Below are 27247 nucleotides of genomic sequence, written 5' to 3' on the forward strand. Positions count from 1 at the left end.
GGTCCCCATGGGTGCAGTGTCCCCGTGGGTGCCAGGTCCCCGTAGGTGCAGGGTCTCTGTTCGTGCAGGATCTCCATGGGGTGCAGTGTCCCCGTGGGTGCAGTGTCCCCGTGGGTGCAGTGTCCCCGTGGGTGCAGTGTCTCCATGGGGTGCAGTGTCCCTGTGGGTGCAGTGTCCCTGTGGGTGCAGTGTCCCCGTGGGTGCAGGGTCCCCGTGGGTGCAGGGTCTCCATGGGTGCAGGGTCCCCGTGGGTGACATTGGCGGCGGTGGCCGCTCAGAGCCCGTGGCTGGATGCGCTCCCGGGAGCGGAGCTGCCGGAGTGATTTAATCCACCCTGACTGCAGCTGACCTTGGAAAGCCGCCCAGGCGCGGCTCCGGCTGCTCCGGGGGGAGCAGAGCCCAGGGGTGCCAGGGGGTCCCTGCAGCCCCAGCCCTTGCCAGCCCCTCCACGGGCACGTCGCCCTTGGATCCCGGGAATGCTTTGCCCTCTGTCCCCCGTGCCGGAGCTGTGGGTGGGGGTGGCACTGCCACGTCTGGTGTCACATGGACCCCGGCCTGGCCTCAGATGATCCCGGGCGTTGTCCCAGCAGCTCCAGGTCCCTCCAGCTGAGCGACACCCCCAGGGCCTTTCCCAGCTTTCCGTGTCTGGGCTGGTCCATGGGGCTGGTGTGATCCAAGGGGGGACATAGAACTTCATGGAATCATGGAATGTTTCCAGCCCTGCCATGGCTGGGACACCTTCCCCTATCCCAAGTGGCTCCAAGCCCCGTCCAGCCTGGCCTTGAGCACTTCTGGGAATCCAGGGGCAGCCACACCCTGTGCCAGGGCTCCACTTGGCCTTGTGGAACCTCGTCCCACGGATCTGACCTGTCCGGATCCCTCTGTGGAGCCTTCCTGCCCCTGGGCACATCTGATGCACTGGGATTCAGCGGGACACAATACAGGGCTTTCCTGTTGAGGGGTGACCCCATCCCATCCCATCCCATCCCATCCCATCCATCCCATCCCATCCCATCCCATCCCATCCCATCCCAATCTCTCCTGACTCTTCCCAGATCCATCCCCGAGCCCTGGCATCCCCCGTCCCCCCGGCTGCTCCGCCGCCGCCGTTCCCCGTTCCCGGTGCCGCATCCCGAGCCAGGTGTTTCCCACGCCAGCCGCTCCTGAGCCAGACATCTCAAAGCCCTGGAGCAGCTGCATTCCCAACCTGCCTCTCGGAGTAATCGGCGTCTCTTTTTCCCCTCCAGTGGTTCCGACGGGAGCTTTGCTGCGAGGAATCGCTGTAACCGCTCCCCTTAATTGGCTCTTTCCTGCCGGAGCCCCCTCTCCGCATGGAAAAGCCGCGGCTCCGGCGCCCTGCCAGACGCTCCGACCCTTTTTGCATTTTGATGTTGGTTTAATGAGTGATTTTCGGGATGAGCCGAGGCTTTGGAGGGGTTCAGGGATGCTCCTGCCTCGCCTGTCTGGCTGCCTTTGGCTCAGTGCGGCTCCGGCCATGCGGAACGGGAACAGGAACGGGAACAGCAGTGGGAAAAGTCCAGAGGGGCCGAGTCCAGCTCTGAGGCCGCAGCACTGGGATGTGGCCCCAAGATCCCCACATCGTCCCTGTGTCACCCCCGTGTCACCCCCTCTACCCCAGGGCCTCAGGGTATTCCAACTATTTCCTGATACCAGGAAAGCACCGAGGATGGAGCTTCCCTGGGGAAGCATTGGGTGGAATTTTCATGGAAATGGCACCTACAGATGTGAGATGTGATGCTGGGAACTGCTGGGGAGTGATGCCTGGAGGAGGGAAGGTTCCAGGGGACCTTCCAGGGCCTGAAGGGGCTCCAGGAGAGCTGCAGAGGGACTGGGGACAAGGCCTGCAGGGACAGGACACAGGGAATGGCTCCCACTGCCAGAGGGCAGGGATGGATGGGATCTTGGGAATTGGGAATTCCTGGCTGGGCTGGAATTGCCAGAGCAGCTGGGGCTGCCCCTGCATCCCTGGCAGTGCCCAAGGTCAGGCTGGGCACTGGGGCTGGAGCAGCCTGGCACAGTGGGAGGTGTCCCTGCCATGGCAGGGGTGGCACTGCAGGGGCTTTGGGGCCCATTCCCACCCAACCCATTCCAGGATTCCCTGATCCCTGCACGTCCCAGCTGGTCCTGAGCCCTGGTGCAGTGGGAGGTGATGCATCCAGCCGGATCTGCCCCTGAAAGTGTTCCCAGTCCTTGTCCGGGATCCCAGAGCAGTGGCAGCAGTGTCCCAGTCCCTCCCTGCTCTGTCAGAGCCATGGGGACACTGTGGGATTCCAGGCTCGGGATGCTCCCTGCCCTGCCCCTGCCCTTCCCATCCCTCCCAGAGACCCTGATTCCAGGACACAGCCCCGCCGTCCCCCTGTCCTGGCGGGAATGTCGCATCCATAAACCGGGAATTGCCAGGGCTGCTGCACCTCGGGATCCCCACGGAGCTCTGGGGACACCTGGCAGGGGCTGGGATCCGGACTGGGATCTTGTCCCACCTGGGAAGCTCCTGGTGTAATGTGCCTGGAAGCTCTGGTGGTGCTGGAGCCGCTGGGAAACGGCTCCGTCCCCTGGGCATGGAGAAGGAGGGGAGCTGGAGAGTGGCAGTGGGAATGTGGGCATGGGAGGTTGGGATGGGATGATGGATGGGATAGGATGGATGGGGATGGGATGGGATGGAGGATGAGGATGAGGATGAGGATGAGGATGAGGATGAGGATGAGGATAAGGATGAGGATGAGGATGAGGATGAGGATGAGGATGATGGATGGGGATGGGGATGGGGATGAGATGAGATGAGGGTGAGGATGAGAGGATGAGGATGAGGATGAGGATGAGGATGAGGATGAGGATGAGGATGGGGATGGATAGGATGAGATGAGGATGATGAGGATGAGGATGAGGATGAGGATGAGGATGAGGATGAGGATGAGGATGATGAGGATGAGGATGAGAATGATGAGGATGAGGATGAGGATGAGGATGAGGATGAGGATGAGGATGAGGGCCTGGCTGGCTGATCCTGGGGCTCTGGCCAGGGGCCCAGGCGGTGCCAGCCCTGAGCCATTCCCTGTTCCAGGTGAACGTTTCCGTGGATTACATCCGCCCCGCCAGCAGCGCCACCGACACCGTCCCGGCCTTCTCAGAGCGCACCTGTGCCACCGTCTCCATCGGCGGAATGTGAGTCATCCCCCGGGACTGGGGTTCCCACCTGGAATTCCCACCTTGCCGGGGCTCCGTGGGGTTGGAGGGTGGCTCGCTCCCCACTTGGCATGGGGTCAGCCCCCATTCCCGACATCCCAGCGTTGGGGTTCTGTGGGATACATTGGGATGCTGCTGTCTGGACCCCCACACCTGCCCCCATGACACGGGGGATATCGGGATCAGGTTCCCCCCAATCTGGCTGCTTCAGGGGTGGCTTTGGAGGAGTAATCCCTGCTGTGTATCCCGGGATGTTTGTCCTTCCCAAGGGACCCCCTCCCTGACTTCCTTTCTCCACGAGAAGGTTCAGGAGTGGGGAGTGTTCCAGAGCAGCTTCCCCTCAGCCAGAATTTGTGTTTTTTCCCCTCGGGGCATGAGAGGTTTTTCCCCTCTGGCACATCCCTGTGGATAGGCCGAGCCTCCAGCACATCCCCGTGGATAGGCCGAGCCTCTGGCTGGCAGCGGCTCCGGGAGCTGCGTAGGGAGGATTTGTCATAGGCCCTTGGTTGCTTTCCCAGTTTTTTTTCCCAGTAGCAGCTATTTTGGAAAGCACCCAAAGCGCTGCAGCGCTGCCTTTCCTTCTCTGATCCAGGGCTGCAAGAGCTGCACTTCCCTTCCTTCCCTTCAAAATCTGGGAGAGCTGCATTCTCCTGCTCCCTAATCCCAGGGCTGGGAGGGCTGCCCCTGCTTTCCCAGGATGTTCCACAGTGCCTGTGCCATTCCCAGGATGTTCCACAGTGCCTGTGCCATTCCGGTGCTGCATCCCGGGATGTTCCACAGTGCCTGTGCCATTCCTGGTGCTGCATCCCGGGATGTTCTACAGTGCCTGTGCCATTCCCGGTGCTGCATCCTGGGATGTTCCACAGTGCCTGTGCCATTCCCGGTGCTGCATCCGGGATGTTCCACAGTGCCTGTGCCATTCCCGGTGCTGCATCCTGGGATGTTCCACAGTGCCTGTGCCATTCCTGGTGCTGCATCCGGGATGTTCTACAGTGCCTGTGCCATTCCCAGGATGTTCCACAGTGCCTGTGCCATTCCTGGTGCTGCATCCCGGGATGTTCCACAGTGCCTGTGCCATTCCCGGTGCTGCATCCCGGGATGCTGGGGGTGGAACAGAGCAGGGTCTGTGTCCCGAGGCCTTTGCCAGGCTGGAATGGAGCAGGGAATAAAGCCTGGCTTGTCCTCCTGGAGTGTCCGCCCGGCATCTGGGCTGGGCTGAGCCTGCTTGGAATTCTGGGCACGGCGGCGCCGGGGCGGGAGCCAGAGCAGGAGCTGCAGCCCCAGTCCCAGCTCCAGGCACTGGGAACTGGGGGGGCTGGAGCACAAACCCAGCTTCTCCTGCTGGATCCCTGCTCATCTCCCAGCCTGGATCCCTGACTGGATCCATGCCCATATTCCTGCCTGGATCCCTGCACAAATTCCTGCCTGGATCCCTGCCTGGATCCCTGCCTGGATCTCCTGGATCTCTTCTGGATCCCTGCCTGCATCCCAGTCTATCCCTGCTTGTGTCACTCCCTGGATCCCAGGATCCCTCCCTCCCACTTCTCCCTTCCATCTCCTCCAAGTTTTGGATCTGATCCCTAGCCCTAAATGCTGGTGCATTCCCCAGCATCCCAGAGCATCCCATAGAATTCCAGAGCATCCCACAGTCCTCCACAGCATCCTGCATCATCCTCAGGGAAAAAAGCTCCTAGAAATCCCTAACACCACATTTCAGGAGCACCCTGTGCTGTAATTCCAGGTGCAATTCCCAGCAGGAGTGGGGGCTCCCTTCCCTGGGGGCAGAGCGGCTGAATGCTGCAGTTTGGGATGATTTGGAGTTTGGGGGGTGGGATGGGTTTGGCATCCCTGACCCTGATCCCGATCCCTGCTGGGCACTGGCTCTGGTGGGATGAAGCCCCTGCAAAACTTCCTTTGGGAAAGGAAATGCGGGAGGACCTTAAAAATTGACATTTTTGGCTTCAAGCTCCCAAACTGGCTTTTTCCATCCTAAGGAGATTTTTCCCGTTGTATTCCCAGTCTTTAATCTGGGATCTGGGATTAACTGGGGGATGCTCCTTCCCTCCAGGTCACAGCTCCAGCTCCATTCCAGAGCTTTGCTGGGAGGCGGGAATGGGGGGTGCCTCCCAGGGAGCCAGGCTGGAGCAGGGGCTGCAATTCATGGGCTGGAATTCCTTCTTTGAGCCGTTATCCTTGTCTCCCTCTCCCTTGCCCTCCTTCCCTGGGTGCCAGGATCAGTCCTCGTGGGAATTTTGAGCCTTAAAAACTCTGAACCCCGAAAAAAATTGAGCTTTTCCTGGGATTTTCAGCCCAGTGAAGTGTTCTGTCACTGGGAAGCATCCAGATTTCATGGCTGGGAGTGCTGGGAATGCTCCAGAGCATCTGGGCTTTCCAGTGGCCCAGGGAGGGGACACGTGGGGCACTTTTCCACACCCTTTTCCAGGATGCAGCTGGGATGGGGAGCAGGATGTCTGGGATGGGGGGTGGGATGTGTTCAGGATGAGAAGCAGGATTTAACTGGGATGGGGAATCTCAGGGACCACTGGGAGCCGCCCTGGCCCTTCCCTGGCCTCCCCCAGCTCCTGCTCCTTCCTGAGCATTCCCGGGGTGCCCATTCCCAGGGCTCAGCATTCCCAGGCTGCCGCAGCTGCTCCAGCTGCAGCGATTCCCTTGCTCGCCAATCCCAAATTTTTTGATTCCTCCCCCTGCTCCGAGACCTAATTTTGGCTCCCGGTGATGGATTTGCCCTTCCCCCCACTCAGGAAGGGGCACACCCGGGAATCGGGAGGGGATCAGCCCCTCCATCCTCTGGATAGATCTGCTTTTTTTGGGATACGGAGGGAATTAGCGGGGGGGGCGGTGACTGGAGGAGAATTAGGGAAGTGCTGGCGAAGGAGAATTCGTGGATTTGCTTAAAGCAGTGGAATGTGATGGATTCATCCCCGCCTTGCACAGGCCCCACTTGCTGATCCCAGAAATCCCAGTTCACTGGCAGAGACTGCTCCCAGCCACTTCCCGTGGAAATGGGGGTAGGGGGGTCTCCCTGTCCAAGCCCCCCCAAACTGCCGCCCCAATTCTTTCCTGGAAAAAAAGTGGGATGGTGGAATCAAGGAGATTCCTGTGAGCTGGGGGCCGTCACCCCTCGGATTTGGGGGGGGGAGTCCGGGGGTGGTGCCCCCCCCCCCCCAAACCAGTGCCCACCCCCTGCTCCTGGAAAAAGTGATGGGATTGGGAAATCCAGGAGGAGGCTCCCATGGGCTGGGAATGCTGAGCCTGCTGGGTTTGGGGTGGGGTGGGAGGGGAGTTTTGGGGTGAGGTTTTTGGGGTGAGGTTTTTGGGGTGCTCCTGGGAGGTTTCTCCCTGTGGCATGAGTCCAGTTTGGGTCTCCCATTGTCCCTGATTTGGGTCCCAGCCCAGAGAGCTGGGATGTGTCGCTCCGAGGCCTCCCTTGGGATGGGATGGGATGGGATGGGATGGGATGGGATGGGATGGGATTGGGGTGGGGTGGGATGGGTTGGGATTGGAGTGGGGTGGGGTGGGATGGGATGGGATGGGATGGGATGGGGTGGGATTGGGGTCTCCCTGCCCCAGTTCCCACCCCGATCCGGTCCCGTTCCCGCAGCAACATCGCGGAGGCGCTGGTCAGCAAGGGCCTGGCCACGGTGCTGCGCTACCGGCAGGACGATGACCAGCGCTCGGCGCACTACGATGAGCTGCTGGCGGCCGAGGCCCGGTGAGCACGGGGCTGGGGGGGCTGTGCGGGGTCCCCTGTCCCCCTGTCACATCCTGTGCCCCCTGTCCTGCGTCCCTCTGCCCCGTCCCAGCCGTGTCCCCTGGGCATCCGTCTGTCCCCAGCCGTGTCCACGAGCTCCAGGTGTGCACAGCCCAGCTCGCCGTGGAGAGGATCCTGTGGGGATCCCGTATCCCAGTGCCCACCATGTCCACAGGGATCGCCATTCCCAGCCCTGGGAGCCCCCCAGGTGTCCCCATGTTCCTCTCCCTCATCCCACGCTCCCGCCGGCCCTGGAGTGGCGATGGACACCCCTCCCTGCCCGGCCCCGCTCCCTCCGGAGGCGTCTCCGTCGCGGCTGAGCCCGGCAGGAATAGTGGGATCTCAGCTCCTCCTTGGCAGCAGATCCCGGCACGATGCCGAGAGCCAGGAAGAGCAGCTTGGAGGGGGCTGCGGCGCCTTCCCGGGCAGGACTGGCTGCTGCGGGAAAAGGCGGATCGATCCCGAGAAAGCTGCTCCCGTTCCCACCCAGCCGTGCCCGGGGCGGTGGGCGGCCAGCAGATTGCTCAGAGGCTCCTTCCCAACGCCTGGAATGTGCCTTTTGGGAAGCCTGGCAGGAAGTCAGCAGCTCGGAGCTGCGGAGGGGGCACTGGGATACTGGGATGCGGGGATGGGATCTGGCACCTGGAGCCAGATGTGGGGCTGGGATGTGGCACCTGGAGCTGGATACAAGGCTGGGATGTGGCACCTGGAACAAGAGCTGCTCCGGGGTTGGGATTCAGCCTGGACATCCCCAGGTGGAGGTGCTGGATGTTCCCACCCAATCCCAGAGCGAGGCCGGTGGTGGAGGTGGCTCATCCATGCCATTGGGAGCTTTGGCACATCCCAAATCCGGGATTGTGCTGGCACCAGGCAGAGGAGCTGGTAGCTCCAAGACAACGCCGGGAGCAGTGGGAATGGGGGATTCAGGGTGAGGTTGTGGTGCAGGGCCCAGAGCAGTCTGGGGGATCCATTCAGCATTCCCAGCTCTTCAGAGAGCCTGGGGTCACATCCCAGACCATTGGCTCTGCCAGAATCCTGGCACACCCCGGCCTTTCCCAACCCCCCAGGCCAGGCCCTGGGGCAGGAGGGGACGCGGAGCTCAGTGGCCTCATCCTGAGGGAGCGTCCCAGGGGAACATCCCAGCCTCGCATCCCTGGATCCAGATCCGGATCCGGATCTGGCAGCAGCTCCAGCATCCGCCAGTTTTCCATCGGCTCGGTGCCCTCCGCGTGCGGCATTCCCCATCCCGGCTCCTGGGAGCCCTCATTCCATGGCTGGGATGGTCCGGGCGTCCCGGCGGGCACAGGGGTTAGGGTTAGGGCAGGAGCTGATTCCCGGCGCTCCCTCTGCTCTCCAGGGCCATCAAGAACGGGAAGGGGCTGCACAGCAAGAAGGAGGTGCCGATCCACAGGGTCGCCGACATCTCCGGAGTAAGGATCCCCTGGGGCACGCGGGAGGGGCGGGAATTCCGGGAATTCCGCAGGGGATCAAACGGGATAAAACCCCCACACGGACGCCGTTGTTTTGGGAGCTGCTGGGGGCCGTTTTCCCCTTTTTTCCTTGGATGAATAAACAGGGAGTTGCCCCATAGCCTGGGAACCAGGTGGTGGGAGCCAACACCGGAATGCTGGTGGGATCCGGGATTCCCTGGCTCTGCTGAGGGATTTTGGGGATCCCCATATCACCCAGCAGAGCTCCTTACATTTTCCTCAATTAATTAATGTTTTCGAGGATTTCTGTGGAGTCCTTTGATGCTGGGATGGAGAGGGGCAGATCCTGGGAAAAGGGAGTGATGGGATGCTCCATTAGGGATGGGGGAAATGGGGAAATGGGGCCGGATCTGTCCTGCTGGTCCAGGCAGCTGCCCTGGGAGGGGGATAGGATGGGCTTCGGGATGTACCTGGGATGGATTTGGGAACAGGTTTAGGGATGAATTTTGGATGTATTTTGGCTGGATTGGGGATGTATTTGGGATGTGATTTGGGATACATTTAGGATTTATTTTGGGGTCTATTTGGGATTTTTGGATGTATTTTGAGATGTGTTTTGAGATGTATTTGAGATGTGCTTTGGGATATTTTTGGAATTTTGGATTTTTGGATGTATTTTGAGATGTGTTTTGAGATGCATTTGGGGTATTTTTGGGCTTTTGGGATGGATTTGGGATGCATTTTGGGATATATTTGGGATGCGTTTTGGGATGTATTTGGGATTTGTTTGGGATGTATTTGGGATTTTTGGATGTATTTTGAGATGTGTTTTGGGATATATTTGGGATTTGGTTTAGGATGTATTTGGGATATTTGGATGTATTTTGAGATGCGTTTTGGGATGTATTTGGGATTTTGGGATGGATCTGGGCTGTGTTTGGGATGCACGGCCCATCCCGAGCTGGAAGCGCTCAGCTCCGTGCCCAGATGTCACATTCCAGCTGGCACAGGGGACAAGGAGCAGCCCCCGCTCCCGGCCCCGGCAGGTCGGGGTTCCGAGAGTCCCTGAATTCCCGTTTTCCCGCAGGACACGCAGAAGGCGAAGCAGTTCCTGCCATTCCTGCAGCGCGCCGGCCGCTCCGAGGCCGTGGTGGAATACGTGTTCAGCGGCTCCCGCCTGAAGCTCTTCCTGCCCAAGGAAACCTGCCTGATCACCTTCCTGCTTGCAGGTGAGCCGGGAGCGCCGCCGGATCCCGGGATCGGCACCGCGGGATCCCGGGATCGGCACCACGGGGTTCTGGGATCAGCACTGCAGGGTTCTGGGATCAGCACTGCGAGGCTCCCAGGATTGGTGCCATGGGATTCTGGGATCGGCACCGCGGGATCCCAGGATCGGCACTATGGAATCCCAGGATCGGCACCGCGGGGTTCTGGGATTGGCACCGTGGAATCCCGGGATCAGCACCACGGGGTTCCGGGATTGTAACCGCACTGCGGGGTTCTAGGATTGGCACTGTGGGTTCTGGGATCAGCACCGCAGGGTTCTGGGGTTGACAGTGTGGGATCCTGGGATTGGCACCATGGGATCCCGGGATCGGCACTATGGGATCCGGGATCGGCACCGCGGGGTTCTGGGATTGACAGTGTGGGATCCTGGGATCGGCACCATGGGATCCTGGGATTGGCACCATGGGGTTCTGGGATCAGCACTGTGGGGCTCCCAGGATTGGTGCCATGGGATTCTGGGATTGGCACCGTGGGATCCTGGGATCAGCACCACGGGGTTGTAAGATCAGTGCCGTGGGGTTCCTGGAATTGGCACCTTGGGATCCCAGGATCGGCACTCTGGGGTTCCGGGATCGGCACTGTGGGGTTCTGGGGATCTGGCACGGGAACATCCCCTGGGCTGGCACAGGAACATTCCCTGGATTGGGGCACCCCAGGATGAAGGGTCGCAATTAACGCTGGAGCTGCCTCAGGGCTGGGGGAGGTTGGGATTGGGAAGGATGATCCCACCCAAAAAACTTGGGAGCAGGTGGGGAAGCACAAACTGGGGAGAAAGGAGGGAACAGCGGGATATGGGGATGGGGATATAGATGGGGATAGGATGGATTGGGAATGAGGAGCAGGATGGGGATGAGGGTGGGAATGGGATGAGGATGGGGAAGAATTCCATTGGCATTTCAAGGATCCAATTCCAGGATCAAACACTAGGAAAGGTGGGAGTGGCTCCCACACAGGGAATGTTTATCCTAGGATGGAGTCGGGGATTCTTTGTCCATCCCTTTGTTCCCAGAGTTGGGAATGTGTCCTGCCTCCGTCCCCCATGGACACCAGCACCGGGATGGGCTTTTGGGAAGCGGGGGCTCTGTCCCTGCTCCCAGTGATGCTGAGATGTCTCCTGCTGCTGCGATCCCTGCTCCACAGGGGAGTCCCTATCCCATGGGAGTCCCTGCTCCATGGTTCTCCTCTTTGGAGGTCCCTGCTCCACGGGAATTCCTGCTCCATTGGGATTCCTGCTCCACCCTGTGCTGTTCTAGAAGGAATGGATCCCCAAGACCATCCCATCCCATAGAATCCCATGATCCTGGCGGGACCTTCTGGCTTTTATTTTCCCTGTTTTTTGTTGGATTTCTCCCCGGTGCCATTCCCAACCCTCCTCTGCCAAGCCAGGAATAGGATAAATATCCGCCTTTTATCAACGCCTGCCTTTTTTATGGATATCAAATGCAAATGAGCACCAGAAAGAGATGCCAAGTCCCTTAAAATGTGACTCCAGGGATGCTCCCGAGGGAGCTCATCCCGGCTTTCCAGCTAAAATAGATCCGTCAGAGCACTATAAATATGTGCAAATACAGGCGCCGGTTTAATCCCAAATTCCTCTCTCCCGGCAAAACTCTGGAGCCTGACGCCTTCCCGGAGCGGGGGCTGGGAGCAGGAGAATTCCCGAGGGATGAGGGGGCACCTCCGGGGATGTTGGAGTGGCCAAGGGGATCCAAGGGATCCAAAATCTTCCCCGGGAGCTGCAGGACTGGGAGGCGGGGATGGGAGTCCGGAGTTTTTCCGTGTGAGCATTCCCAACGTGCGGCTGTCCCAGTGCTGCGCCCGCCGGGATCCAGAGCGGATCCTCGGCATTCCAGGCCCACTCCTGCAGTTCCCGGGTATCCCTTCCCTCCGGCTCACCTCCCCTGCTCCCAAAATCCATAAATCCTGCGGGAGATGGATCCCTGGCGCTCGGCCCCGGCACGGCCGATCCCGGCCCGGAGCCATCCCAGATCCTGGTGCCGGCTGCGGCTCTGGCACAGCGAGGGGGCAAAGCTGCTCAAATCCCTGGAATTGGGGCTGGAAGGGTCCTTGCTGCAAGGGATTCTCCCTGAAAGATCTGTTCTGTCTGTTCCCACTGAGGGCTGGGGAGGAATTCCTCCTGGAATCCTGGTGCAGGATCCTGCAGGGATGCTGTGGGATACTCTGGGATGCTGTGGAATGCCCTGGGATGCTTCAGGCTATCCCAGGGCTGCTGTGGGGTACCAGGAATGCTCTGGAATGTCCATGGGATGCTGAGGGATACCTTGGGACGCTCAGCATGCCGCAGGATACTCTGGGATGCTGTGGAATTCTCACCCCCCATCCCTCCAGGGCTGATTCCGGGATGGGAGCAGCCCCACAGCCGCCTCCTCCATCCCGGCCCCGGCCCCGGCTGGGCAGGATTGTGCTGGAATTCTCTGGGAAGCCCAGGGGAGCGCGGTGGCTGCAGCACTTCCAGCCGCATCCCTCATTAATCCGTCACGGCTTCCCGGGAAGCGCGGCACAGCCGCGGATTCGGGATTAGCTGCTATTTTTAAAGTGCTGGAGAACTTTTCCGGGTGCCAAGCGTCCCCTCCCCGCTCCCGCCAGCATTCCCGGGGATTGAGCGCACCCAGCCCAGCCTTCAGAGCTTTCCCTTTTCCAGAACCTTCCCTCCAGTGGGCTTGGGAAGCGTCAGAGGCCGGAGAGGATCCGGAGCGGGATCCCAGCCCGGAGCAGCCGGGAGCTGGCGGAGTTTAAGGATTCCTCAGCTCTTCCCTTGTTATTTTGAGGGAAAATATTCCATTGTGGTCCATGAGCCCTCCTGGCCCTTTCCACGGAGGAGGAAGGGCAGCTCCAGCCCCTCATTCCCATTCCCAGTGCAGCACTGGGGGATGATCCTTGCTGGAGAAATTTGGGATCAGGGCTGGGTCAGGATCAGAGCCAGGGTCGGGATCAGAGCCGTGCCAGAGCCCACTCAGTGCTGGAAGGAGAATTCCAGGGTGATCCCAGATTTTGGGGGTGCCTGATGGTTCCAGCTCATTAACAAAGATCCCAGGATTTCCTGCTCCCCATCCCACATTCTGCTGTGTTTCCCAGAATTCCCCTTTTCCAGAAATCCCCCTTTCTGTCCCCATTTTTGGGGACAGAGGGCATTGGTGCCATGAAGGGCAGGGACGGGGCTGGGAAGCTCCTGCTGGATTCCCTGGAAATGGCTTCCCTTGGAGGCAGCGCGGCCTGGGAATGGGGACTGGGACGGGATGGGATGGGGATACAACAGGGCCAGGGATGGGGGTGGCGATGGGGATGGGGATGAGGGTGAGGATGAGGGTGAGGATGAGGGTGAGGATGAGGGTGAAGATGGGGAAGGACCTGGTGGCACAGGGACATTGTCCATCAGGATGGGCTCTGGGCACTCCCGGCTGCTCCGGGCAGGATCTGTGTCCTTGTGTCCCTGCGTGTTGGTGACACTGATGTGGCCTTGGGGATGTGGCACCTCCTCACTCGTGGCTCCCGCTTGGAGCTGTGATTCCCAGCACTTCATTCATTATGCAAATTATGTAAATGATCATTAATAATGCAGGACTTCCCTCTGCTCCGATCCGGGGCAGAGGGATCCCAGGGGCAGCGGGAGAAAGGGACATAACAGAGGAGTGGCTGTGATGGAGGGGTCTGGATGGGGGCCTGGCTATGTTTCTGTGCCCCCATCCCTATTTGTCCCCATGTCCCCATCCCTGCCAACACATCCCCTTGGCCCTATCCCTGTTTATCCCCATGTCCCTATCCCTGTTTGTCCCCGTGTCCCCATCCCTGTTTGTCCCCTTGTCCCCATCCCTGCCAACACATCCCCTTGTCCCTATCCTTGTTTGTCCCCTTGTCCCTATCCCTGTTTGTCCCTGTGTCCCCATCCCTGCCAACACATCCCCTTGGCCCTATCCCTGTTTGTCCCCATGTCCCCATCCCTGCTTGTCACTGTGTCCCCATCCCAGCCTGTTCCAGCCTGTCCCACCGCCATGCCACCCCTGGACCCTCCCGGAGCTCCCCTCATGTCCCTTGTTTCCAGCCCTTCCCGGGGTGCCGTTCCCGGGGTGCCATTCCCAGGCCCTGACCCTGCCCGGTTTTCCCGCAGGGATCGAGTGCCCGCGGGGTGCCCGGAACGTGCCGGGGCTGGCGCAGGAGGGGGAGCCCTTCAGCGAGGAGGCCACGCTCTTCACCAAGGAGCTCGTGCTGCAGAGGGAGGTACGGCCGGAGCCGGGCATGGGGGGATCCGGGGGGATCCAGGGATCCAGGATCCAGCTGTGAGGTTCCGGAGGGTGAGCTATACCCAGAGATCCCGGGAATACTGAGAACTCCCAGGGGATACCAGGAGTATCCTGTGGGATATGGAGAGATCCAAGGTGTCACCGGCAGATCCCAGGTGATACTGAGAGATCCCAGGGGATACTGAGAGTGCCCTGGGCAGGTGCAGGATGGATGTGGGATTGGATTCTGGATGGACGTGGAGTTGGATTCCAGATGGATCCCCCTGTTTGAACCTGTTCCCGTTAACGTCTCCGGATATTAAAATTCCCTGGAACTCCTGTGATTTCCCTGATTGCAGCTCCGGAGCTTGGGGCCCATTTTGGGTAATTTTTCCGTGATTCACAATTCCAAGGTGGATACCGGATCTCTCCCCCCCTCGACTGCCTCGGTCCCGCTGAGCCAAAATTCAGGGACTGACGCTCCCATCCAGATGTTGGCACTGGTGCAGATGTGGGCGTGGATAGAGATGGGATTCGTGGATCCAGATGGGATTTATGGATCCAGATGTGGCTGTGGCTGCAGACACGGTTGATGCAGATGTGGACACAGCTGCTATTTTGGGCATGGATCCAGATGTGGGCAGGGATGCAGATGTGGTTTGTGGATGCAGATGTGGCTGCAGATCCAGGTGTGGGCACAGTGACAGCTGTGGCCCTGGATCCAGATGTTGCCATGGGTGCAGGCGTGCTGGACGCAGGTGCAGTTGTGGCTGTAGACCCAGGTGTGGATGCAGGTGTGGATCCAGATGTGGCAGCAGCTGCAGGCCGGTGATGCCAGCTGTGGGGACGTGGGGATGCAGGGACACGGGGGCGTAAGGATGTGGAATGCTGGGACACAGGGGCACGGGAACGCAGGGAAACAGGGATGTGGGAATGCAGGGACACAGGGGCACGGGGATGCAGGGACATGGGAATGCAGGGACCTGAGGATACGGAAACACAGGGACAGGAGGACACAGGGGTGCAGGAATACAGGAACACGGAGAAACAGGGACGCGGGAGTACAGGGACACAGGGACACGGGGATGCAGGGGTGCAGGGATACAGGAACACGGAGAAACAGGGACACGGGAGTACAGGGACACAGGGACACGGGGATGCAGGGGTGCAGGGATACAGGAACACGGAGAAACAGGGACACGGGAGTACAGGGACACGGGGACACTGCAGTCGTCCCCCTCCCTGCTCAGCATCTCGTGCTGCCGGGAATTGCTGACCCGCATCCCAAGGGCTTCGCTCCGCTGCCTCGGCACATTCCGGAGGCTCCGCGCTGCACCTGCCCAGAATGCCGTGGTGGGGAGGCCAGATGGAGCCGGAGCTGCTTCCCAGGAATGCTGTGGCAGGGAGGACACGTGGAAGCCGGGACGCTTCCCGGGAATGTTGTGGGGAGGCCGTGGGAAGATGGGCTGCCGCCCAGGAACGTGGCGGTGGGGAGGCCACGTGGAATTGGGGATGCAGGGCAGGAACTGGGGATGCAGAGCAGGAATGCCGTGGCAGGGAGGCCGTGGGAAGCCGGGATGCTGCCCAGGCCAATTCCTGGCTCCGGCTGCCGGTCCCGGCACGGGTCCCCACGGTTCCCACGGTGGCCCCGGCCGCGTTCCCGCCGGCAGCCGAGTCCCTGCCCACCCCCACAGCCGTGGGATATTTTTATCCGGCGGCTCCGGCTGCTGCTGACTCACGGGCCCGGAGCCGCCGCTGACGAACCGGCCCCGGAGCGTGGGGAGCAGGGGGGTGCTGGGATGTTCCGGCGGGATCGCGGCTCCCGGAGCACCCGGGAAGGGCCCAGGGGACCCCCGGGTGTCCCTCGGCTCCTCCGCGGCCGCTCCGATCCAGCAGGAGCTGCTGATCCTCTGGGAACGCCGGGAAACTGCCCCGGCCCCCCCACGTATTCCAGTGCTTTTTGTCTGCTGGAGCTGTGAATTCCCAGTTGGTCGGTCCTGCCCTGATCCCAGCACTGATCCCAGTCCAAATCCCAGCCTGATCCCAATCCTAATTCCAGCCTGATTCTAGTATTGATCCCAACTCCAATCCCAGCACCAATCCCCACCCTGATCCCAGGGTCAATCCCAGCACTGATCCCAATCCCAGCTCCAATCCCAGCATTGATCCCAGCACCAATCCCAACCCCAGGGCCAATCCCGGCCCTGTGCTTGGAGCATCTGCTGTGTCCCATTGCATCCTACCACATCCCACCCCATCCCACCCCATCCCACCCCATCCCACCTCATCCCATCTCATCCCACCTCACCCCGCTCCCTCCAGAGCCACCGATGCCAGGGGAGATCAGCAGAGCTCCAAATCCTGCTGCCGTGGGGACTTCCCTGTCATTCCCTAAAAATCCCTGGATTTAATTTGTCACAGGGCCTGATTCCCACCCTGCTCCGAAGAAATCATTCCAGACAAAGACCTGGGGGTGCTCCGGGAGTTGGGGGTTCTGGGGGGATTGTCCTTAGCAAGATGGATGGGATGGAATTCCTGGAAGTGGGAGCTTGGGGGGTCCAGAACCAGAGGGGTTTGGGGATGGGATGGGGATGGGGATGAGGATGAGGATGAGGATGAGGATGGGGATGAGGATGGGATAATGATGATAATGATGAACTTGGCTGCCCTAATTTTGGGCTAAAATCAATGCCAATAAAATCCATAAATCCCTTCAGCCCCCGTCAGCATTCCCAGGATTTTTGGGATCACTCCTGTCTGTCCACAGCACAGGGAGGAAGGGGGGGGGGTTCATCCCCCAGGATGAAGAGGAGGTGTTGGCATTCCCAGATTGGCCTGGGTGGGAAAATTCAGGAATAAAGGGAAAAGCAGGAATATGATTTTGGGAAAAACTGACCTGGATCTGCCAAAAATGGCAAAAATCCCAAAAAAAAATCCCAAATCCCAACACTGAACCCTGACAGCTCCATGGTGACTGGGGGAGGGGTCAAACCCCCCACCCCCCAGACGTGGTGGTGGCACAGGGGTGGTGGCACCACCCCTGGCACTTGGGTGGAGGTGGCACCTTGGGGACAGTGGTGCCATCGAGGGTCCCCACGTCCCCACCATGACAGGGACGCTCTGTGTCCCTGTCCCTGTGTCCCTGTGTCCCTTGTCCCCACCAGCAGCACCCAGCGCACGCCGTGTCCTGACGGTGGCACCCGGTGTCCAGGCTGGGGTCCCGGTGTCCCCACACAGCTGAGGCTCCTGCTGTCCCCTCTAAGTGTCCCCGTTCCACAGAACGGGGGATCCCGCTGTCCCCTGAGGCCCTGTGACCCTGCTGTCCCCTCACAGGGGGGGTCCCAGTGTCCCCCTGTCCCTCCCGGGCAGGGGCAGTGCCGCTGAGTGATCCCCATCCCTCCTCCCTCCCACCAGCCCCAATTCCAGCTGCAAGCCCCCAGCCTGGGGGGTGACCCCCAACCCCCTCAGCCCCACACCGGGGTCCCGCTGTCCCCCCCTGCCAGTGCCCCCCCGCTGCTGTCACCCCCCGATTCTCATTATTCTCCCCAATGTCACCCTGGAGTTGTCCCCCCATGTCACCCTCCAGGCCCCCCCCCAATTCTCATCACCCCAATGTCACCCCCTAATTCTTGTCCCCCCCACCAAGTTCTTGTTGTCACCCCCGTGTCACCCCCAGTTCTCCTCACCCCCTCCCCTCCTCCATCCTCTCCCTCCATCTCCCTTTCCCGCTCCGCGATTTTTCCAAAGCTTTTCCTGCTGAGAGGACAAAAAACCCCTTTCAGGCTGGCAGGGAGGGGGGGCCCCCCCGCACCCCCTCCCGAGCGCCCCCGTTTAACCCCTCGGGCACTCGGCGTTACAAATTTGGAACAATATTTATTAAAATACAAAAATACACTTGTTTTTTTTTTTTTTTTTTTGTTGGATTCGCGGTACAGTCGGATCCTTCCGGCGTTTACAGCCCGAGAGGGAACTTCTGCATCTCCTTCCCGCCTTCCACCCCCCCCCCCGGACACCCCCAAACCCTAAATTTTAGCTCAGTTTTGCCCCCCCTCTCCGAGAACATTTTAAAGCTAAAACGAGAAATTAAAGTAATTCCAGCGCCCAAGCAATCGGGGGGGGCCCCCCTCTCGCTGCTGCCCGACCCCCCCCGACCCCCTCATCCCCTCGGGACCCCCACGAGGCACTTGGGGTCCCCACCGGGACCCCCCCCCCCGGCGCCACCTCCGATGCTGGTGGCCCCCACATTGTCACTTCCCCCCCCCCTCCCCAAGCCCTTAATTTCTCCCAGCCCCCCCCGTTCCGTGAGCAGCCCTTGGGGGGGGTGTCCCCATTGTCACCCCCTCCCGGGGACGGGGGGGGTGGTTCCCCACACCCCCCCCCCCTCAAATAAAAGGACTAAAAATGCCGTTTTTAGTGAAGGTGGTTACAATCATTGGTCAGGTCTCCCGTGGGGGCCCCCCCAGCCCCCCAGGAGCCGTAGCCCTGTGCCGGGGGGTCCGCGAGGCCCGGGGGGGTGACAAACACCGTGGGAAAGGGGGTGCAGAGCAAAGCGGGGGGCACCCGCTCTCCCCCCCCCCACCCAAGATCCCCCCCTAAACCACCCCCCCAGGCGCTTGCGGGGTTTTCCCCCTTCCCGTGGGTTTTAGAGGAATTTTTTGCTTGAGTACATTGCAGACGTCCATCCCCAGCCCTCAGGCTGCGCCCCCCGCCCCCCCCCCCGAGCCCCCCACCCCCCAAAATCCATTCCTTTATTGCATTGGGAAGGTCTTGGCGCGGGGCCGAGATCCCGCTCCGGTGACGCCGGAGCCGCCGGCGCGCGGCCAAGGGCATCGCCGCGGGGTGTGGGGGGCCGACCTCACCCCCTCCCCCAAATAACCCCCAAAACCACCCCGAACCCCCCCAAACCCCACCCCGACAGCTTCTGCCACCGCTCCGGCGTCCCCCGCGTCCCCCCGCGCCACGGCACCGCCGCTCGTCCCCGAGCACGGGGATTTTTCCTCTTATTACCGATTTTTTTCCTCTGTTTCTCCTGGTTTGTTTCTTTTTGTGTTTAAATAGAACCTGCAAGTTAGAAAATAGTGGTTTTTTTGTAGGAGTTTTGGGTGGGTTTCGTTAAATTTTAATAGAATCTGCTGCTCTTCTCGGCCCCGAGGTTGGCTATAGAAGCATGTACACGAAAAAGAGTCTCTCCCCCCCCCTGTACAAAAGTTGTGTCTATTATTGAGGAATTCTCCTGGTTTTCCTTAGTATTGAGGAATTCTCCTGGGTTTCCTTCTTTTTGGAGTTCTGCTTTTGTGCATCTATTGCGTTTATAATAATTCGGGGCCGGGGTTGGAGGTGGGGGGGGGGGACGACGACCCAAAAAAAAGCAGGAAAAAGCCCCCGAAAAAGAGTCATATCTGGGTTTCCTGAACTTTCTCCTTGGGGTGGGTCTGGATTAAATAGGGGTCGGCCAGGGTGGTCCCGGGGGGGTGCAGGGAGTTGCCCAGCGCGTTCTCTGTCCAGTGGGCGCCGTGTCCGGCCTTGTAGGTGTTGTAGTTGAGGTGCTCGTGGATGTTGGGCAGCACCACGGCCCCTTCCCCGGCCCCGCCGGCCGGGGCGGCCGCGGGCGTGGCCGCGGTGGCCGGTGCGATGTCCTCGTCCACCTGGATGATCTCCACGGTGCGGGCGGCGGTGACGGTGCTGCGCTGCTGGTGGCGCTTGCGGAGCTTGTAGAAGACGATGAGCATGGCGGCGGCCAGCAGCGTCACGGCCACGAAGCAGCCGATGATGATCTTGGTGGTCTTCATCACCTCGTCCAGGCTGGTCTGCAGCTTGTCGCCGGCGTCGGCCGTGGGCACGGCCACCTGCTTGGGCGGGCGCGTGGTCTGCACCAGCACGGTGGTGGTGGTGGTGTAGGCCGGCTGGTAGCCCGTCGAGGTGGTGGGCACGGGCTTGGTGAACTTGGGGGACACGTCCTCGGGGGAGATCTCGGTGGTCTCCACCGTGACGGTGGTGAAGAAGCTGTAGTTGGAGGTGTTGAGCTCGGCCGTGCTGACGTTGAGGAAGGCCGAAGCGTTGGAGTTACCGGCCACGTTGGTCACCATGCAGGTGTAGAGGCCGGTGTCGGTCAGCAGCACGTGCGAGAAGTTGAGGGTGCCGTCGTTGAGCACGGAGAGGCGCGGGTGGCTCGAGGCGTGGCTCAGCACCGTCCCGTTGGGCAGCAGCCACCGCACCGAGGACATGGAGGGCGTCCGGCAGCGCAGCTCGGCCACGCGCCCCTCCGAGATGTTGAGGTCCGCGGGCGCGTCCATGATGAAGGGCGCCGAGCACTGGAAGGAGGTCTGGTCCACCTCCACCAGGAAGCGGCCCCGCATGTGCAGCGGGGCGTGGCAGCGGCCGCAGCAGGTGGAGTTGGTGGGGATGTACTCCCGCAGCCACCACGACAGCCAGAGGATGTCGCAGTCGCAGTCCCAGGGGTTGTGGTGCAGGTGCAGCTCCACCAGGTAGCGCAGCGGGGCGAACAGGTCGTGGGGCAGGGACGACAGGTTGTTGTGGGCCAGGTTGAGCTCCACCAGCGCCGTCAGGTCGTCGAAGGCGTTGCGCTCGATCAGGTTGATCTGCGAGTTCATAATCCAGAGCTTTTTGAGGGATTTGAGCCCGTGGAAGGAGCCCGGTTTGATCTCGGGGAAGTTGTTGCCCGACATCTCCAGCTCCTCCAGGCCCACCAAGGGCGTCAGGTTGGGCATGTCCTTAATGTTGCACATCCCCAGGTTGAGGTACTTGAGGTTGTACAAGCCCTCGAAGGCGCCCTCGGAGATGTACTCGAGCTTCTTGAGCTCGCCCAGGTCGAGGCGCATGAGGGAGGGCACGCGGTTGAAGGCGTAGCTGGGGATGCTCTCGATGGGGTTGTTGCGCAGCCACAGCTCCCGCAGCTTGGACAGGTACTCGAAGGCCCCGCTGGGGATCACCGTCAGCCAGTTGTCGAAGAGCTCCAGGGTGTTGAGGCTGGCCAGGCCGTTGAAGGCGCCCACCTCGATCTGCCGGATGGCGTTCCTGCCCAGCTGCAGCACCTCCAGGTGGTGCAGGTGGCGGAACGTGTCCGCCTGGATCATCTGGATGTTGTTCTCCATGAGGTTGAGATAGCGGGTGTTGGAGGGGATGCCGGGGGGCACCTCGGCCAGGCCGCGGCGGGTGCACACCACCTTGCTGAACTGGTTACTGCAGGAGCACACGGAGGGGCAGCTCTGGGGGCCCGGCGAGGCGGCGGCCGTGGCCAGGAGCCACGCGTGCAGGGTCAGGGAGGCGGCCAGGAGCCCCGGCCAGGTGCGGTGGCGGCGGTGGCGGCGGAGGTGGTGCACAGTTACCTGCCACAAGAGCTTCATGGTGTGGCACGTTCATCATTCACCATCGTCTGGGGATGGCGGCGAGAACAGGAGAACGGGCTCGGGGCCCCCCCCTCTCCCGGCTCCCACGAGCTGGGGGGCCCGGCTGGCCGGAGGGGGGGGGGGGGGGATTCGGGGTGCTGGGGTCGGGGGGGGGAAGCTCCAAGGAGAGCGGGGGTTGAGGAGGGAAAAATTAAAATTTAGTGGGGGGGAAAAAAAAATCGGCGGTAGGTGCTGGGGAGGGGGAGGGTGGGGGGAGAGGAGGAGAAGGAACCCCCCCCCCGCCCGGCCCCGCTCGCCAGTACCTACCTGGGGAAGGGGGATCGGGGGGTCCGGGGGGGCTCGAGGCGAGCGCGGGGAGCGCGGGACCGAGGAGGGTGGGGGGGGAGGGGGGGGCCGGCTCCCAAAAAAAAAAAAAAAAAAAAAAAAAGACAAAATGGCTCCTGGAGGCTGCGGTGCAGGATGGGGGGGGGGGGGGGGGCCGGCCCGGCTAAGCGGGGGCCCGGCAGCCCCCGACCGCGGCCAACCCCGCGGCCTCGCACCTCCGCCCGTGGGGCCGGCCCGGGGGGCTCGGCGGGGCCGGCATGGCCGCCCCCCCCCAGGCCGCGGGGAAAAGGTTGGGGGGGGGAACGCGGGGAAAGTGGTAAAAAAGGAAATAATTAAAAAAAAAAAAAAAGAAGCGGGGAGAAAAGGAAGAATTGGGAAAAGGGGAGGGAGCGGAGGAGAGAAAAAGTGGGGGGAAAAAAAAAAAAAAAAGGAAAACGGGGAGGGAAATGGGAATGGGGAAAAAAAAAAAATTGGCCAGGAAAGGGAATTGGAAAAGGAGGTAAAAACGGAATAAAAATCTAAAATGAAATCAAATCAAGATAAGAATGGAAATGAGGATAAAAGTTAAAATAAAGCTAAAATCAGATTAACAACTAAAAATAAAAATTCAAAATATTTAAAAAAAAAAAATCCCCAAACAACCCGGACGAAACCTAAAAATAAAACAGGAAAATAAAGATTAAAAATAGGCCGAAATAAATAAATAAATCGCGGGGAGCCCCCCCCGGGAGAGGGAAAAACGCGGTTCGGGGAGGGAGCGGGGGGGAGGAAAGGGCGTCGGCGTGGGGGGGGGGGAGATGCCGGCGGGGGCACCTCCCGGTAGCGGCGGCGGCTGCGCTGGTGGCGGGGCGGGGGGGTCCCGTCCCGTCCCCTCCCGCGTGTCGTTCCCGCGTCCCCGCGTGGGTGTCGCGTTCAGCGGCGGCGCGGGGCGATGGTGGCGGTGACAGCGGCGGTGACAGCGGTGGCGGTCGCGGTGCCGGCGGGCATCCTCCGGTGGCGGGGGCCGCGCGGGGCGGTGCGGGCGGTGCGGGCGGTGCGGTGCGGGGCGGTGCGGGCGGTGCGGGAAGCAGCCGCGCAGGCGGCTGGCTCATCCTTTTGTCCTTCAGTGCGAGCGCGGATGGATTGCTGCTGCCGCCGCTCCCGCTGCTCCTGCTGACGCATCCCGGCTCCGCACAGACCCCCCCGCGCCCCCCCGCACCCCCACCCACCCACCCACCCGCCGCTCTCCGGAGGGGCCCCCGCCGGCCCCGCTTCGGCCGGTGCGGCGGCCCCGGAGCGGTTTTGTGCGCGGGGAGGGGGATGCGGGATGCGCCGCTTCCTCCTCCTCTTCCTCCTCCCTCCCGCCGCCTCCTCCTCCTCCTCCCCCTCCCCGCAGCCCCGCTCAGGGCTTGTGGAGGGGGGGGCCCGCTCCCTTAGCGACCCCTCCTCGGGGCCGGGGGGACGGACGGACAGACGGACAGATGGACGGAGGGAGGGACGGAGGGACGGGGGCAGCGCGGGGCTCGGCGGCTTTGAGGTGACGAGGGCTGGGGGGACCCCGGGTCCGACCCCCCCGCGGAGCGGGGACCCCTGAGCCCCCGGCCCGCGGGGCTGAGACCCGACACAAGCTGTGACACTGATGGGGAGCAGCAGGGGTGGAGGGGGGACACGGGGTGACTGCCAGGGGCTGGGGACAGGGGACGGGGGACAGGGACCTGGTGCTGCTGCTGCTCTTTGGGGCCCGGGCTGAGCTCTGCACCCCCTGGGACTGGGGGGACGCGGCACCACCTGCAGCCCCTATAAGCATCCTTTGCCCCCCCCGCTCTTGGTGGCACTGGTGGCATTTGGAGCTGTCACCTGAGTGCCACCAGTGGGTGGTAGGGACCTCTGTGGGGCTGGTGGTTCCTCTGGGACACCCTGTCTGGCGCTGCTCCAGGGCACCCCAGGACCCTCCTGTCCTTCCTCGCTGGGGTCACTGTCCCCATGATGTTGGCACGTCCCCAGGGGGGTTCAGCTGTTCCAGTGATGTCCCCACCAGGAGCTGCAGGCCCTGGTGGCCTCCTGTGCCCCACGGGTGGGTCCCACACGTTCTCTGTTCACTGCAGTGGCCACATCTTGTCCCTGAGTCCATCAATGTCCTGCGTGTCCCCTGGCCGGTGACCCAGTGGTGACACGGGAGACAGGGGCACTGTTGTCACCCAGAGCGTCACCCTGTGGCACTGGGGAGGTGCCACAGCCGTGCACGAGGTGCTGACCCCGGGGACCAGCCTGGCACTGGCATCCCTGGGGGCAGCGGGTGGCCTGGGGCCATGTCCCTGCCACACACGGGCCTTGGCAAGTGCGGTGCCGTGTCCGGTGCGGTGCCGTGGCCGCTGTGGTGACAGTGTTGTGTCTGCCACGGTGCCACCGCCAACACCAGCGCCCAATGGCCAGTGTGGTGCCCTCTCCTCTGTGATGCCCTGTCCACTGTGGTGCCATGTCCAGTGTGGTGCCATGTCCAGTGTTTTGCCATGTCCACTGTGGTGCCATGTCCAGTGTGGTGCCATGTCCAGTGTGGTGCCATGTCCAGTGCGGTGACATGGCTGGCACGATGCCACGGCCAGTGCAATGCCATGGCCAGTGTGGTGACATGGCTGGCACGATGCCACGGCCAGTGTGGTGGCATGGCTGGCACAATTCCATGGCCGGTGCGATGCCGTGGCTGGCAGGATTCCACGACCGGTTTCGGTGCCGTGCCCGACGTGGTGCAGTGTCCAGTGTGGCGCCATGGCCACGGCAGCACAAGGACAGCGGGACACCGCCAGGCTTTGGGAAGCAGCGGGAGTGGTTGTGGTGGGATGGGTGAGATCCGGAGTGGGACAGGCTCCGTGTGGCAGCGCTGGCAAAGCCAAAACCCCCTGACCTGACAAAGGCCACGGCCGGGGTTTGAGCCATCGTGGTGTGGCCCATCAGTCAGCCCTGAGCCCAAACCTCACTGTCCCCTTGGCCACACACAGGGCCACACTGGCCACAAGTCCAACCCATCCTGGGGTGGGGTGTGATTCCCAGGATGTGATTCCCAGGATGTGATTCCGAGGATGTGATTCCCAGGATGTGATTCCCAGGATGTGATACCCAGCATGGGATATGCAGGGTCAAATGGGACACAGGATGTGGCAAGACCTGGTGGCTTCGTGTACCCCGTGCGTGGGTCACCCATGTCCCTTGTCCCCCACCACAAGGGGACACTTTGGGGTAGCACCTTGGGGGTCCCTGGGTCCAGGCTGGGTGCAGGGAAGCAGCTGGGGGGGCACCACCTGGGCGAGCTCGGAGCGCTGGGAGGAGGTGGCACTTGGGGCAGGCTGGGGTGGGGACAGGGGTCCACAGCTGATGAGATTCCCGGGTTCCCACAGGTTGAGGTGGAGGTGGAGAGCATGGACAAGGCCGGGAACTTCATCGGGTGGCTGCACATCGAGGGCGTGAACCTGTCGGTGGCGCTGGTGGAGCAGGCGCTGTCCCGCGTCCACTTCACGGCCGAGCGCAGCCCCTACTGCAAGGCCCTGCTGGCGGCCCAGGACGCGGCCAAGCAGAGGAAGGAGAAGGTGAGCGGGGTCAGGGGATCCGCCCCAGCAGTGTCACCACCCCAGAGGCATGGTCCCATCCCAAAAGATGGCCCCACCACACCGGATGTCCCTACCCTGAGAGATGTGCCCACCAAAGGATGTCCCTGTGTCAAGAGGTGGCCTCACTCCAGAAGGTGTCTCCACGCGGAGAGACGTTCCCACTCTGAGGGGTGTCCCCATCCCAAGGGATGTCCCCATCCAAAGAGATGTCCCTGTGCAAAGGGATGTCCCCACCCCAAGAGCTGATGGGGAATGTTGCAACCCCAATTAATGTTCACACCCACTGGCTGCCAATGTTCACACCCACTGCTGGTCACCAAGAGGTGACCCCACCATGATGGATGTCCCCATCCTAAGAGATGTTCCACTCCAAGGATTGTCCCCACTCCTGGAGATAGATGTCCCCACCCCAAGAGATGATGGTCACATGCCAAGAGATGTCCCACCCTAGGGATGTCCCCTCCCAGGGATGTCCCACCCCAGCAATGTCCCACCCTAGGGATGTCCCACCAAGGCACACAACCCTCCAAGCTGAGGCCTGGGCATATTCCCACTGCCGGGTCCAGCCCCCCACCCTCCCACTGCTGTCACCTGGAGCGTGGCCAGGGTCCCCACCCCATGTCCCCCCAGGTGTGGTCCCACTATGAGGAGACGCCGGTGGAGGAGGTGGTGCCGGTGCTGGAGGAGAAGGAGCGCACGGCCAACTACAAACCGGTGTTCGTCACCGAGATCACCGACGACCTCCACTTCTACGTGCAGGACGTGGAGACGGGTACGGGGGGACACCTGGGCACCCCCAGCACCCAGGGGCGCTCCCCAGACCGGGCGTGGTGGGGCGAGTTGGATGGCATGAGGATCTGTGGGCTTGGTGGGTAAGGCCCAAATCCGTGTGTCCAGGGTGACGTGGGGTCACCCCTCCACTCCCAATGGCTATTTCTGGGACCAGGGTAGGGGTCCATGATTGGGATCCAAGTTTGGGGTCCAAAGGTTAAGGTCTTGGGGCAGGGTCTAGGGCTAAGGTCCAGGTTTGGGATCTACTGAAGTTGTTGACTGTTGAAGTCATTGTTGGGATTTGGGGTTCGGGCTCTGCAGCCACACTGAGGAGCGGGGTTGGGGTCGGGTTTGGGACAGGATTGGGGGTTTATCCTGGATTGGGGCCCCGCAGGTGCCCAGCTGGAGAAGCTGATGGAGAACATGCGTGCCGAGGTGGGCGCCCACCCGCCCGTGGAGGGCTCCTTCGTCCCGCGCCGTGGCGACTTCTGCATCGCCAAGTTTGTCGATGGGGAATGGTGAGGAGGGGATGGGGTGACCCCACGGGCTGGGCCAGGGCAGCAGTGGGGTGTGGGGTGAGGACCAAGTCCCCAAAATCCCTCCCACTCTGCAGGTACCGTGCCCGGGTGGAGAAGGTGGAGTCGGGTGGGAAAGTGCACATTTTCTACATTGACTACGGCAACGTGAGTGGCACCGGGGAAACTGGGGGGGAAAGCAGCCATCCATCCATGGATCCATCCATCCCTCCTTTCATCCATCATCCATCCTTCCCTCCATCTGTCCATCCATCCATCCATCCATCATCCATCCATCCATCCATCATCCATCCATCATCATCCATCCATCATCCATCATCCATCATCCATCCATCCATCCATCATCCATCCATCCATCATCCATCATCCATCCATCCATCCATCCATCCATCCATCCATCCATCCATCCATCATCATCCATCCATCCATCCATCATCCATCATCCATCCATCCATCCATCCATCCATCCATCCATCATCCATCCATCCATCCATCATCCATCCATCCATCATCCATCCATCCATCATCCATCCATCATCCATCCATCATCATCCATCCATCATCCATCCATCCATCCATCCATCATCCATCCATCCATCCATCCATCATCATCCATCATCCATCCATCATCCATCCATCCATCCATCCATCCATCCATCATCCATCCATCCATCCATCATCCATCCATCATCCATCCATCCATCCATCCATCCATCATCCATCATCCATCCATCATC

At 61.3% G+C, this 27247-nt stretch overlaps 2 protein-coding genes across 3 annotated transcripts in view; one reads left to right on the top strand and one right to left on the bottom strand.

The window, feature by feature from the left end:
• Positions 1-27247, top strand: part of SND1 (staphylococcal nuclease and tudor domain containing 1) — a 74542-nt gene that overhangs the window by 44309 nt on the left and 2986 nt on the right. Inside the window, exons 12-20 of one of the 2 annotated variants that reach the window (XM_053941979.1) lie at positions 3083-3183; positions 6827-6937; positions 8334-8406; positions 9494-9635; positions 13820-13929; positions 24994-25182; positions 25834-25975; positions 26369-26492; positions 26588-26657. In XM_053941979.1, coding sequence (XP_053797954.1) covers positions 3083-3183; positions 6827-6937; positions 8334-8406; positions 9494-9635; positions 13820-13929; positions 24994-25182; positions 25834-25975; positions 26369-26492; positions 26588-26657 — 1062 coding nt within the window. Of the gene's footprint in view, positions 1-3082; positions 3184-6826; positions 6938-8333; positions 8407-9493; positions 9636-13819; positions 13930-17866; positions 18482-24993; positions 25183-25833; positions 25976-26368; positions 26493-26587; positions 26658-27247 lie in introns of those variants that run through there. The other variant, XM_053941980.1, reaches the window with a different exon arrangement.
• On the bottom strand, positions 18850-21295 carry LRRC4 (leucine rich repeat containing 4). The gene has a single exon (XM_053941983.1). The coding sequence runs from the start codon at positions 21293-21295 to the stop codon at positions 19325-19327; it is 1971 nt and encodes a 656-aa protein (XP_053797958.1). The 3' UTR covers positions 18850-19324.

Source organism: Vidua chalybeata, chromosome 5 (genome assembly GCF_026979565.1).
Source record: "Vidua chalybeata isolate OUT-0048 chromosome 5, bVidCha1 merged haplotype, whole genome shotgun sequence".
Lineage (NCBI taxonomy): Eukaryota > Metazoa > Chordata > Aves > Passeriformes > Viduidae > Vidua > Vidua chalybeata.